Source organism: Simochromis diagramma, unplaced genomic scaffold (assembly GCF_900408965.1).
Source record: "Simochromis diagramma unplaced genomic scaffold, fSimDia1.1 OVJJ01000596.1, whole genome shotgun sequence".
NCBI classification, from domain to species: Eukaryota; Metazoa; Chordata; class Actinopteri; order Cichliformes; family Cichlidae; genus Simochromis; species Simochromis diagramma.
In genome coordinates this window covers 16,132,429-16,145,981 of record NW_024387245.1, presented here as the reverse complement: position 1 = coordinate 16,145,981, position 13,553 = coordinate 16,132,429, and the positions used below count along the sequence as shown (strand labels likewise).

The 13,553-nt window shown below is 41.3% G+C and overlaps 1 protein-coding gene across 2 annotated transcripts in view; it reads right to left on the bottom strand.

Annotated features, from left to right (window-relative positions):
* LOC120714648 (poly [ADP-ribose] polymerase tankyrase-1) overlaps positions 1-13,553 on the bottom strand; it is a 106,607-nt gene that overhangs the window by 82,587 nt on the left and 10,467 nt on the right. Inside the window, exon 4 of one of the 2 annotated variants that reach the window (XM_040000991.1) lies at positions 8,333-8,428. The exons of the other annotated variant lie outside the window; for it this stretch is intronic. Within the exon in view, the coding sequence (XP_039856925.1) occupies positions 8,333-8,428 (96 nt within the window). The remainder of the gene's footprint in view (positions 1-8,332; positions 8,429-13,553) is intronic. 2 annotated transcript variants of the gene reach the window in all.

Sequence of the window (13,553 nt, the reverse complement as noted above, 5' to 3'; positions counted from 1 at the left end):
GAATCGACTGAAAGGGAACTGTATTTTGCTGCTAAGACAACTTCAGCTCTCTGCATTCATGCTAACTCATGGTAACGCTAAGCTAGCCAAGAACCTAGAGGGATGTTAAAGCTGAGTGAATGCTGACCCCAGCCCAGCAGCCAGAACCTGAACTTACAGTTAACAAACTGAGTAGTCGGGCTACAGCCTCCGTTTCTACCCAATTTAATGTTTCTAAAGTAGAATCACTGCCGCGATTGTTTTTTGTGCTGGTTTTCATCTTTTCTTTTTTTGTCAGCTTTGTGTTCATATCTAAATACTAAGACAATCTGTGTGTTCTCATTAGGATAAGGATTTATGTTGGTGTGTGGGACTGTAGCCTATAGGTTTATATTCTTAAAAGGTAGTTGTGAGACAATGCTTTTCACATAATTTCACAGAGACATGCAAACGTAATGTAATAAGTAGTGCAACAAATTACTTTCTCCTCAGAGTAATTTAACAACATACTGCATTACTTTTAAGAAAAGTGTTCTGTTATACTTGTAATTCATCAATTTTTTTGAGTAATGACCCCAACGCTGATCACAACAACGAGGTGACATGCACACACATTTGAAAACACAGCATGCAATTAATTTTCTGCATGTTTTATCTTTGATATGCTTTCTTGGAGATACGGGTGACTCCCTAAGCAGAGCTAGTGAGACCCCAATGAGACTCAATAAGGACATTGATAAGGAATCGAATCAGTAAGTGATACCGATAATGGAATTAGAATCACTAAATTCTTATAAATTCTCGTCCTTAAGTATCACAAACCCAATAGATGTGATTTCTAAAATTACCCCCAACCGTTCAGATGCATCAACATCACTTTGAAGTCAGTAGCTGACTGTGAGTGGTCACTTGTGCACAAGATCACTAGAGATGGTTGGAACGATTCTGATCCATGCTACCGTCTCCAATCACTACCTTCCCCAGTGTGGCGTTAAGTGTGTGGCACACTGTCACCTACGAAGGACAGGCTACTGTCAGAGATTTAAAGTGGATGAGGTGGAGTCAGCTAATTCAAGTAAAGAGGAGGAAGAGAATAAAAGACAAATGTCAGAAAAAGAAAAATGAAGAGGCCGACTGGTGTACAGCCCGAGAAGGACGAGACATAACAGGGGGCACAGGGACAAAGACGACATGTCAAAGAGAAAGAGCGACACGGAGGGCTGATGTACAGATGAGAGGTGGATGAAGTACAGGCTGTACTTGCAAGCTCATTAAACAGTGCAGTATCTGATGGGTAAAGAAAGAAAGCAATGGAGAGAAACTGTCCCAATCACTACTGCCTGGCCAGAAAAAGATCAATCATCAATGACAAGGAAGATGGATGTAAAGAATAAGCCTCCTGGTGATCCCAAGTTACCCCCGCTGAGACGTTTCACATCATTACTTTGTGGGTATTTTTCAATTGCTCATTTGCAGTATGCTCAAGGAAAAGTTTGGGAGTTTGATCACATGGCTGTTGGTGGGACGATCTGGCAGGGTGGGTATCAGACCCTAACTCAGGTACTGGATAATCAACAGATCATTTTATTGGTTTTAATTGAAGAAATAATATCTGCAGTCATTCTGAATATAAGCAGAACAGCCCCCTGCTAGTCTTTTTTCTTTCTCATGACGCTAATGACTTCTGCAAGTGATCACAGGATTAAATTGGGACTAGTCAAGGTAACATGCTTATACCTTAACCAAAAGTAACAATTTCCTCTTATTTCTAGACAGTGCGCTTTTTTCAATCAATAAAGCAACTGTAGTGATTTTCTTTAAGGAGAAGGGAAATACCTCAACGGGGGCAGAAACATTTTGTGTATGGAGGGGAAGAAGAAAGCTGCAATAGTCCCATCTCGACTTCAACATGTCAGTTCTAACAGCAAACACTATCTTAAAAAAGCCTAATATGGGCTAGGCTGATGTATTTTACTGAATATATTTTAAAGCAACTTTTTTGTCTTTGTCTGAAAAGTTAATTACAACTCAACACACAAATGAACTGAAGTAGAAAAGTCAGTCCCTTTTCTAGTGAGCGCAGAGTAGATCTAAAGTAGCTTATTGGAGAGGTACTGAAAACACTTGAGTTATTTTTATAATGAAGACAGGTAGAGTAACAGTAAAGCCAAAAGGTTTTAATGATCTTGGGAACTTGTGGACAAGCGATGGTAAAATGAAGCGTGAGATGGACAAGCAGAAAGGTGCAGCATCAGCAGTAATGTAAGCACTGCGCTGGGCCGTTGCGGAGCTTTTGATTTACAAAGTCAATCTACGTTCCAACCCTCACATATGGTCATGAGCTCTGGGTAGAGACTAGAAGAATGAGCTCTGTGGCCTGCCTCAGCCTTAGAGATCGGGTGAAGAGGTTGGCTCCTGTGTATTAAAAGGAGTTCAGCTGGTTTAAGCTAGAGTGCCTCCTTTGGAGATTGTTCACACTCAGAGGAGACTTCAGGGTAGAACCAGAACCTGCTAGAAGGATTATATATATCATCTAGCTTGGGGCCCACCTCAGGATCCTCCAGAATAAGAGGAAACTTTGCTGAGGACAGGTACATGTGGAACACCCTGCTTAGGCTGGGATCACCATGACAGGATCTTGAATAACCAGAGGGAGGATATATAGGCTAAAACCTCATGTTTTAGCATTCACCACATCCTGTTATTTGACACTTGTGATACACAGTCCACCGTGAATCATCAAAGGTTCATCCTGGTTAATCTTGAAGTCAACAGCTCACTTTCAAAAGGATTTCAACGTGAAATACTCTGTCCATCAGAACTCGTGCATAATTGATTTAATAGGCTGCCCAAAAGTCACATTCTCATTCACCTTGTGATAGAGAGCAGTGCCTCAAGGTTGTACTAAAAATTACTTTGCTTGATCATAAAATGCTAATCCATCTGGTGTTTCTCAGGATGTTTCAAAATGACGCAGGACTTTGAATCAGGCCAAACAAGTCAGCCGAACCAAGCAACAAACACAGTTTAAAACTAACTTCAGGAGCCACTGACCATTTAGCAACAGGCTAATCTCACAGCAAACCTGTGCGCACTCTCCCTTGTAACCTGATAAGGAATGTAATTAACTTGCTACTCTCTAAGCTTTCATACTACAAAAGCATCTTAGAGTAATGAGGACAGATTTACCTCCAGCTTTTTTCTTTCCTTTGAAGAATTTACATTTCTATCAGAACTAATTCCTTATTTCTGTGCAACTGATACTGTTAAAGCAGATTCTGACAGACTGTGCATACCAATCAGAGCGTGCTTTAACAGATGAAACATGTCATGTGGTCGAGCACAAGAGTCTAACACAACTGAACTTCTGCAACCAACAAGAAGCACAACACCAGGGCTTTATTCGTCAAATACTTGTCAGAAACGTAGGAAGTGAAGCTGTCCATGTGAGTCTACCCCCTAGTGTGACGTGAGTAGTTGTGTCTGATGCTTGCAACAGACTGAAACAGCAATCCGCAGATTTCCCTGGCTGTGTGTGTGTAAAAAGAGCATCTGGGGAGCGCCTGAGTAAATTAACAGAACAAAAAGCTGGCAGTCCACACGGGTCTGTCTTGTTGTGATGTTCATCCTGATCACGAAACCAAACTGCGAGATGAACTTCACAAAAGATAAACAAAAAAAACCCCCAAAACTAATTCGCAGATGTCATCTGACAGAGTTGCTTTTTAAAATTACAGCACAGTGTGAGGGGTTTGAACCCACATTAAAATAAATATATCAACAGAATTTTTTTGCCTTTCCGTTTCACATCCCCAGCTAACAGGGGACAGACTTTCCTAAGAGCACCCTATTGGATGTGGCAGAGTGGTATAGCTAATTTATGGGTCAATATAAACTTCCATCACTGCAGACTGAAAGCTGTGCTGGCCTGCGGCAGAGAAGTGGAATAGAGCAGAACCTTTAAATCTAAGACACACAATACATAGGACGAGGGAAAAAGGTCCATACCGTCACGTAGAGCACGGCACAGGCTACAAATAAAAAACACAAGTACATACATTCACAATTACTCCCCTAGCTCGTTTTTTTCCCCTGCAGCCTTTACCAAACCCAGACCATATATTCAATACTAAAACTGTCAGTCAGTGCATCCCATTAAACGCATCACTTCCTACAGTAATTACAACAGTGCAATCCTTCCAGAATGGCGTGACGTGCAGAGACAATGTAACGGGATGATAGCGTGGGTAATTAGTGTCTACTATTAAAAACATAATTCACAGTACAAACAAGATGTGGTGATTTGTTTGAGCCGAGCCACAAACAAAACCACCGCAGGATGAAGGGAACTCGCAGTGGCGTGGAGACTCAGACTGCCGGTGATCAACTATTTTCACCGGTAGCTATATTTTTTCGCCTGAATGCGTCAGCAGATTATTTTTGAAAATGACACATTTTGAAACTGACAGGTTTAGCTGTCCTTGTAAATACTTTACTATTGACTTTTTCACAGAAATGTCACAACACACATCTGCCTCTCCTGAAAAAAGAGTCACAAGTAGTCCATCATTATTTATGTTTTCAGCTCTATGCTAGATCTGTATCTGTTTAGCAGCTTCCTAATAGGAGTTTTACCTTCCGATATGTCATGTCATGTCACACAAATACCTAATCACACAATCATGGCAGGAACTTCATGTATTTAGCCATGTAGACATGGTCAAGACGACCTGCTTCAGTTTTAACCAAACATCCGACTGGAGCAGAACATGACATGGTTGTTGGTGCCACATTGGCTGGTATGAGAATTTCTCTGAGTCTACTGATCTAAAGGGATTTTCCCACACAACCATCCCCATGGTTTACAGAGAATGGTCCAAAAAAGAAAAAATATCTAATGGGTGGCATTTGTCTAGGTGAAAATGTCTTTTTGATATCAGAGCTGAATGGCCAGACTGCTTTCAGCTTTAAGTTAAAAAAAAGATTGGAAAAAGAAAAGTTGCATGGTCTGTTGAGGCTTAGTTTCGGCTGCCCCTTTTGGACGATAGGGTCAGAATTTGCTATAAACAACAGCATGGATCCTTCCTGCCTGGAGGTTTAGTATGCTGGTGTTGGTGCAATGCTGTGGTAGTTTCTTGGCACACTTAAGGCCCCTTAGTACCAACTAATCATTATTCAATATGCCACAGCCTAATTGAGTATTGCTGTGAAGTGTACCCATGTCCTGATGGCTGCTTCCAGCCAGATAACGCATCATGCCACAAAGCTTAAATCATCTCAAACTCATTTCCTAAAACATGATTATAAGTTCACTTAGTCAAATGACTGCCGCAGTCACCAGATATCAATCCACTAGAGCACCTTCAGGAAGTGGAAAGACATGATGGCTGTGTGACAGTCATCATATCAATACGGATCAAAACCTCTTAAGGGAATGTTTCCAACATTTTGCAGAATCTACGCCATGAAGAAATCACACAGTTCTGGAGGCAAAAGAGTGCAAGGTGGTCAGAGAATGCACACCAGTTTTCTTACATCCAGACATCTTTTTAGTGAGGACCTTTCTTCAGCAAGACAGTGCCAAAGCAAATTCTGCGCATATTACAAAGCATAGCTCTGTATTAAAAAGGCCCACCTACAGTCCAGACCTCTTATCCATTGTAAATACTTGGCTGTCATGAAATGTTAAAGATATGACCTGGGAGAGTCTAGACTGTTATGCAGCTAAAATCCCATTACAAACATCTATGTGAAAACGTCTGCTTCTAAAACTGCAGTAATTGGTCTCCTCAGTTCCAAAATAATTACAGTTGCTAAAAGAAGGGATGATGCAACACAGTGGAAAACATCCCCCCGTCCCAACTCTTGATAAGCATAGCTGGCATCAAAATCAAAATATGAATGTCAGTTTCATTTAAAGAAAGAAAAAATGCCTTTGAACTCTTATTTAAAACAAATATAGAATTTCTATTATTACTTGCAAACCATTGCATTCTATTGTGATTTACATTTTCTTCACCATACCAACTTCTTTGGCGACTGGATTGTAAATTGAACAGAGTTATCTGACGTTAAAATGAGAAAGTAAGTTAAAAATAAATCATGGGTATTACTGTTCTGCGTCTATTTCAGGTGGCTCTCCATTGAGTTTTTTGTCAGCTCCAGGTGTTGCTCTGTCAGGAGGCGTGCAGCGTTTTTTGTTCGTGCTCCAGTTTTTGCCTTGCACAGATGTTCTGATTTTGGTGGAATACTGTCCTGTTCCATCGATACATTGGATGCAGACCGAGTGTGCTCAAACAGTGAGTTGAATCAGTGTATGCAATAAAAATGAATTTGATGATGGGCAATTGGTGCAAGCATCGCGATAACTCTGGCAATATGGCAAATTAACTTTGAGCAGTTTCTGTTTGCAGTTCTTCCAGTTATCACATGGAAGCGTAAATCACACTTGAGCCTAAAAAAAATAAAATTAAATTAAAATGTGTTCAGACATGACTGAGTTATGACTTTGGGCAGAAGTAGCTTAAATGCCTTAATTACCTTCATGAGCCCCGTGTCACAGCCACTGCTGCTGCAACTGCTGACTGTGCTGGCAAACGGGCCAAATCAGCATGTATAACCACACAATAACGACATTCATGTTGCTTGTAAATACCACATGCAAGATCTTTGCTTGACATCCCTTGTTCTAAGCAACTCACAGCCTTGTTATTCTAATTAAAGGAGTTCACAGAGAAGAACATTAAAAAAAAACCAAAAAACCTTTTCCTGTGAGCTTCTCTGCGAGTGCGCAGTGTAAGCTGCACTACTATACTCCCAATTTGTAAGCAGGTCTCAGTCGGTTTGTTGTTTACATTATTAGTCTCCTCGAGTCATTACATAAAGTATAAGCACACTTAATTAAGTCTGCAATGTTCGGTAAACATTTTCTATCAAATATACTGTTGAGCGCCTTGTTTTGACACCGCACTGCTCCTCGCTGTAGTATCTCCAGGTTCATCTCATTTACCAGCGAGGACCAGCACGGTGATGAAATTCAGTGTAAACACAGAAGCGGGTGCTGATTTAGAGTCAACATCAATACCCAGAGAGAGCGAAAGTAAGAGAATATAAAAGTCTACTTACTTAAGACTACAGCGAACCAAAACATTCGGATCCATACGAACCCGCAGTCTTTCAACCTTTGCGATCTGAGTGATCGCTGTGAAACAAGCGCTCTGATCGTCAAAATAACACATATGCAATGCCAAGAAGTGATGATAATGAAAGGAAAGATGTAAAAAAAAAAAGAAAGAAAAAAAAAAGTGAGATAAAATAATAAAAAGGGGGTTTTAACTATTTATTAAAAAAATATATTTTTTTCATAAGCTCCTCATTAAAAAGCTGTAACTATGTCCCAGTGGTTCCTCTACCACTGAATAGGTGTAATGAGTCCTGCTGCTTTTATGAGCTTATAACAATGAAAGAACCAATAATTAGCTTGAGTTTCACAGCAAAGTTTTTTTGGTCACTAATGCGCTGCAAGCTTTTTTTCCCCTTCTTTTGCTTGGAGGACGTCAAAACCTGTTTCTACTGCCTTACTGTAAGGAAATGATTTAATACATAAAAAAGGGAAAAGTCAAAACGATTTGAATGTTAGCTATTAGTTTCTTGTGATTTCAGTCTAAAAATCTAAATCTCACATCAAGCCGTGTAGGAAATGATGATCAATGCTTATCCTCGCACACATTAGGGTGTTGCAGCGGCTAATACATGTGGACCTGCAGTGCAAAGTTCTTATCAATTTGCTGATGTTCATGATATAATTCTGTGAATAAAGGCAAGGAAAGAAGGAAAAATAAAGGACTACAGAGAGAAAGGCAAGCGAGCAAAAAAAACATTCAACACAATTCAACAGTGGTTTATTGAGTGACTGATCGATGAGTGCAGCCTCAGCCAAAAAGACTCAACGGAGGAAATAAAAAAAGAGAGAACAAAAAAGAAAGCAGAGACACGACCTCGCTAACCACAAACTCCAGCCTTGGAGAGAAGCAAAACAAAGAAAATGGGATGTAGTAACCAATGGGTGTGCAGTCCACACTGAACACAAGAGCAGCGCAGCCTTGTAAAATGAGAACGTGACAGATAAGGCAGAAAAAAGGTGATGCTGCCTGAAACCTTGGGAGAGAGAGGAAATGAAAGTTGTGGGCACACTTAGCGTGAAGACAGGAGTAGAAGAGCGCTGGGAAGGCACACAAGAAACTATGAGCAGTACACACAAGCAGCCTGCACAAGAACACACACCGTGACAGAAAGAAACACATATTTGCTGTTCTGAGTGTACGCAGCGTTTAAAGACAGACAGGAAACTGACCTGTGAGCACGGCCTTGGCGGAGGGTTCAGCCAGGTCCAGGGCGGACTTGCCGTCCGTGTTGCGGATGTTGGGGTCGGCTCCATGCTGCAGTAACACTGTACAACAACAGGGCAGACAGAGACAGTAGCTAAGCTCCTGGACTGACATACAAACTCCCCGACACACACTTCCTCCCAGTCCACCTCCTGCTCCTCCCGCTGCTACTGTTGAACCACATCCTTCTCCATACACTGCTCGTCCTGGACCTCCTCCTTTCTCTACCACTTGATCCTCAGCTATCCCTCCCGTTCCACCTCCCGCGGTTGTGTCTCCTGGCAGTGCTCCTGCCAGTCCCGTTTCACATTTCTCTCCTCCTTCTCCAGCTGCTCCTCCTCTGTTGCTAGTGCTGCTCCCTCGGCTGCCCCTGGCTGCCCCTGCCCTGCGACCCATGCTGCTGATGTAAACAGACATGCCACAACAAAAGCAAGCAAAAGCTACACTACAACACACCGCCAGAGAGAAACAGCGGACTTAACAGCTACGTGACCGGCCGCAAAACACATCACACTTCCACGAACGAGGAAGGGAAGGCTGTGACTAAGCTGAGAATATAAGTTTAAAAAATGAAATGAAAGGGAAGAGAAGAGAGGCTACGGCTAATCGAGGCAGCAGCAGCAACAGCGACGAGGCGGGCAGGCAGTGCGAGTGGAGAGACTCTTGCCTCTCCAACTGACTGAGCGATGCAGCGGAGAACAAGATGAGAGAGGAGAGGCGAAGAGAGGAGGGGACATGAGAGACGAGGAGAGGGAACCATGGGATGGGGGGGGGGGGGGGGGGCTTAGAGTCGGAGGGGATGGGAGAGGTAGAGGACGAAAAGAGGGGAGGAAGAGCAAAACAAAACAAGAGAGCTGGAAATGTGGGGAAAGGAAAGGAAAGGAACAAAGCAAGGTGAGGCTAGAGGCATGAGACTACCGAACAGGTATGAGCTGAATAACAAACTCTGCTTGCGCTTTTTAAATGAGCCCTTTTGAGGGTGCTAATGTCAATACTCTTACTGACTTCCTTTCCACCACACTTCCCACTATTGTGAGTGTTGAGCAGTTCCCAGCGCACATGCCCTTTGTACACTTGAAACCACCCGGCTTACAGCCGACACAGAAGAAGAGGAGAGAAGCAGGCATCTTGGTACATACGTGCACGTGCTCTCTCTCTCTTTCGGCCCCGGCACTGACGCAGACCTTATTCACCCACTCACCCCTCAACAAAAACATGATTTAACTCTGCGCCAATCCCAATCCAACAGTGAGAGTATAAAGATGTGCCCATACTCTGCCAGAGAGAGAAACGACAGTCTGATGCACAACCATACAGCAACGCAATCTCACATTCACAGCCTGAAATGCTCATGCATCTTGCAATACGGTCTGTGCTGCTTGTAATTCATTCACAACTGTCAGCATCTAATTTTGAGTTCAGTCTCCAGAGGACATAGTTGTGCTGTAACACCTGCAAAAGCCCACTCTGAACGACCCAAATCCTTTTTTTAAATGCTAGATTAGTTGTCAGGACAATGTTACATTTGCAACAGTTATCTTACGAATGCCTCCGATACCTGTGACCATTCAGCAAACAACTTTTACAAAAAATGAGCACAGAGATATCTCCTTCTCAGCCCGTCTCAACTAAAGTGGTTTTAAGATGTGTAAATGTAAGTAATGCAAGTGGGAGGTTCTACTTAAAACACGTGCTATTTAGCTTCCAAGACGATAATAGGGTAATACCATTTTGCAATCATTCTCTTGTCATTTTGTGCTATAAATCCAGTGTACTCCGTTCCCTTCAAGTGTGGCACCTTCATCCCTCCCTAAAGGTCTCGCCCCCTACAAAGCTGTTTGCAGGTTCAAAACAGCTTGAGTCAAAAACAGAAAGGTCAAACCAATTCAGCTGTTTGAAAACCTTTGGGTCCAAGGAGTTGGATGACGAACAAGAAATACGATGCATGATTAACCCAAAGCCAAGAAGCAGTCCTGTTTAATGATTTTGGTGTCAATATTAGTTAATCTAATGATTCAGAGTTCTCTTGGAAACGCTTCACAGTGAAAGCCTTTCTTTAAGAAAATCTTTTGCTTTTATCTGCTCAAAATGCACATCATACAGTAAAGATAAGGAGGTCTTTCTTCTGCTCCGTCACGGCGGGCCACACAGTGATAACTGGGAAGTTGAACAATATGATCTGAATAAATGCATGGAGCACCAAATTACGTGAGGACTGTTGTTCTGAAAATATTAATTAAGAGGGAGGAGAAAAAAAATAATAAACTGCAATTTCTAAGTCATTTATCTAGACAAAAATACCAATTCTTTTCTCAAAAACAAGAATTGTTCAAATAGATAAAAGTAAAAAACAGTCTCTTTAAAGATGCCACTTCAGTGGAATTGTGACGGCAATGTTCACTTTTTTGACATTTCCTAAACTAAATGATTTTCTATTACCTTCAAATAATAGAAAAATAAACTGACATCAGCCTTAGCTGGATGGTTAAGAGACATTTTAACCAGAAAAGCTGTCTCCACCCATCAGGCTCCATGGATTCCATAAAATAAAATGCATGGATAAGGATCCTCACAATTCCATGCATGCATGGATACAATCACATTGTTTTTATCAAATAGATCATTGTGGTTCATTAATGCAGCACCCAGAGGTGGATGGCCCTGTAGTGGTTTATACTCATGGTGTTGTGGTTAACACATTCAGCTAACACATGAACAAGTCCCATTTCGAGACCGGGAAGAGACACAAATCCCTGGGAGATTTCCGTCAGGAAGGGCATGAGGCGTAAGAAAAACCTGTGCCAAATCAAACATGCGGCTCCATCCGCCGTGGCGTCCCCTCGCGAACAAAGAAGCAGTGGAAAGAATAAAAATAATCCACATACGGAACTGTCATTGGAATCACTGGAAGCTATCGTCTTCAGCATGGCTGCCTCAGGATCTGAAATATCCTCATGTCAATGTGATTTTCTCTTAACCTTGAACCTGAAAATATGCAAGTCGAGTAATGAGAGATTAATTTCTTACTTCTTACTTACAGCGTCCATCACGCTGAGCTGAATTTACAGTCAAATCAGAGCTGCTAAATCTTTAGCCTGGCAGGATGACAGGCTACTAAAATGCTGTCCAACAAGCAAGAAAGCTAGACCATGTGATTTTTGTTTACATGCCTCGGTTTGGTTGTAACTTTGCAGTTTGGGCTGCAAACCAAATCTTCTCTGTACCTTTTCTGGTCCACATCTGACATTATAGATGCAGTTTTACTGCATGCGGTGGGCTGGTGGGTTTATCCAAAAACATGCTCTGGTCTTGACTTGTAACAGTTCAAAAAGGAACCTCTGTGCATAATCATTTGGTAAGCTTATGTAAAACTAATCCCTGTAAATTAAAAGCTCAGGCTTCAGGCATCTCTCTTGATTTACAATATATTTCCAAGTCCTGTGCCAAAACTGACATCAGATCAGGACCTATTTCCTCATATGGTAATCTCATGCAGTGCCAAAGTATAAAAGCCCTGGGTTCTGTTTATGGAAGCCAGGCAAGGGGCAGCGAATGAGAACTTTTGGGGAAGAAGACCTTTGAGGGGCTAATCAATTAAAGGAATCGGGAGAAGAAGAAAAACAGATAAGTACAGAACACAGAGGTCATTTCAAAATTGTGACTTGTTCAAAACATACTTGATTAGAGTCTTGGAACAAGAATGTGGAGCTAGAAATGAGCATAATAGTTTTTATTCAAAGATATGGAGTAAAAAGCGCTTGAAGCAAAGGTTATGTCGCTTTGATAACAAAATTTAATCTAAATTACCTTTGCAGCTTTATTAGATCTATGAAAGCACTGTTTAAAAATATATTTAAAATTAACAGACATCAGATCATCTGTATTTTAATTTGAATTCTTACTATGAAATCTTGCAGAAAATCTATTCAGCTTTGCAAATTGTGCAGTCAGGGACACACACATCCAGGAGAATAATGGTGAGTGGAAATGCGGATTGCATTTTTCCTTTGTGCCAAAGGCAAGAGAAAGAAATGCTTTTGAGGATGGCAGCCAGATTTTTAAATTACCTCACCACTTGATTATGTGACCTGGAAATATTTGCCTTCTGAACTGGCAGCAAACATCATATTTATTAGGTTCTTGGTTCAAAACAATTATTAGGCCGTGTTTTCTCAAAATGAAGGCACTAATATTTACTAAAGCGTCTTTCGGTGCACTGTATAACAGTGTATAAGGTCACAAACAACTAAGGCTGCTTGTGTCCTTGAAATAATCCCCAAAAAGTCTGCATAGCATTAAGCCTGATCTAAACAGATTTAGCCTGTAAGCATTTTCCAACTGCTGTCTTAAAAGCTTGCTTACTTGCTTCATGAGGTTTGCTTGTATATATACACTATGTCAGAGTCAGAAAACTCTGACTGTACAAACTTTGTAAATCTATCGTTTCACCCTGAAGAATAAAATCTGAGAAGTGATTATTGGTATAGCAAGTGTGCCAAACTTTTCATATTAGGCTGCAAGTTTCAGTTGCTGTTGCAAATGAGCAAATGGCATGTTCAATCAAATTCAAACAACATATTGCTTAAAAAAAACATATTTGCATTTTGCTTGAATAGTATATTACAAAATATTCTCTGTTTAGCTCCATCTACTACAGCAGGAGTCGGCAACCTGCGGCTCTTTAGTCCTTATAGTGCGGCTCTGCGCGGTTTGGGAAAATAAATTAGAAGTATTTAGCTGAAGTGTATTTTATTTATGTTAGTAATTTTTTAACTTGTAATTCTAAATTGGAAGATTATTGTGATTTTGAAATATAAAAATAAAATTATATTTTATTATTTTTTCATCGCTCAAAATAAGCGTCACACTTGCGGAAGCTGGTGTACCGGGCAAAACGCCGTGTATTTATCGAGACTTTCGACCTCGGGTAGGCCAGTTATGGATCTTCGGATCCACATTATGTCAGCAGCTGTTCTCCACCGTGAGCTTTGTTAAAAACAAACACCGCTCACGCCTCACAGACGACAGCTTACAGTCCTGCGTAAAGATGAAAGTGACTTGTACAGCCCCGATTTGCAGACGCTGTGCGCAGAGGTTCAGGAGCAGAAGTCCCATTGTAAACACGTCACGGCAGACCCGACGATGTTTGCATGAACATGCTTTTCAGCATCTCTTTATTGACCACTT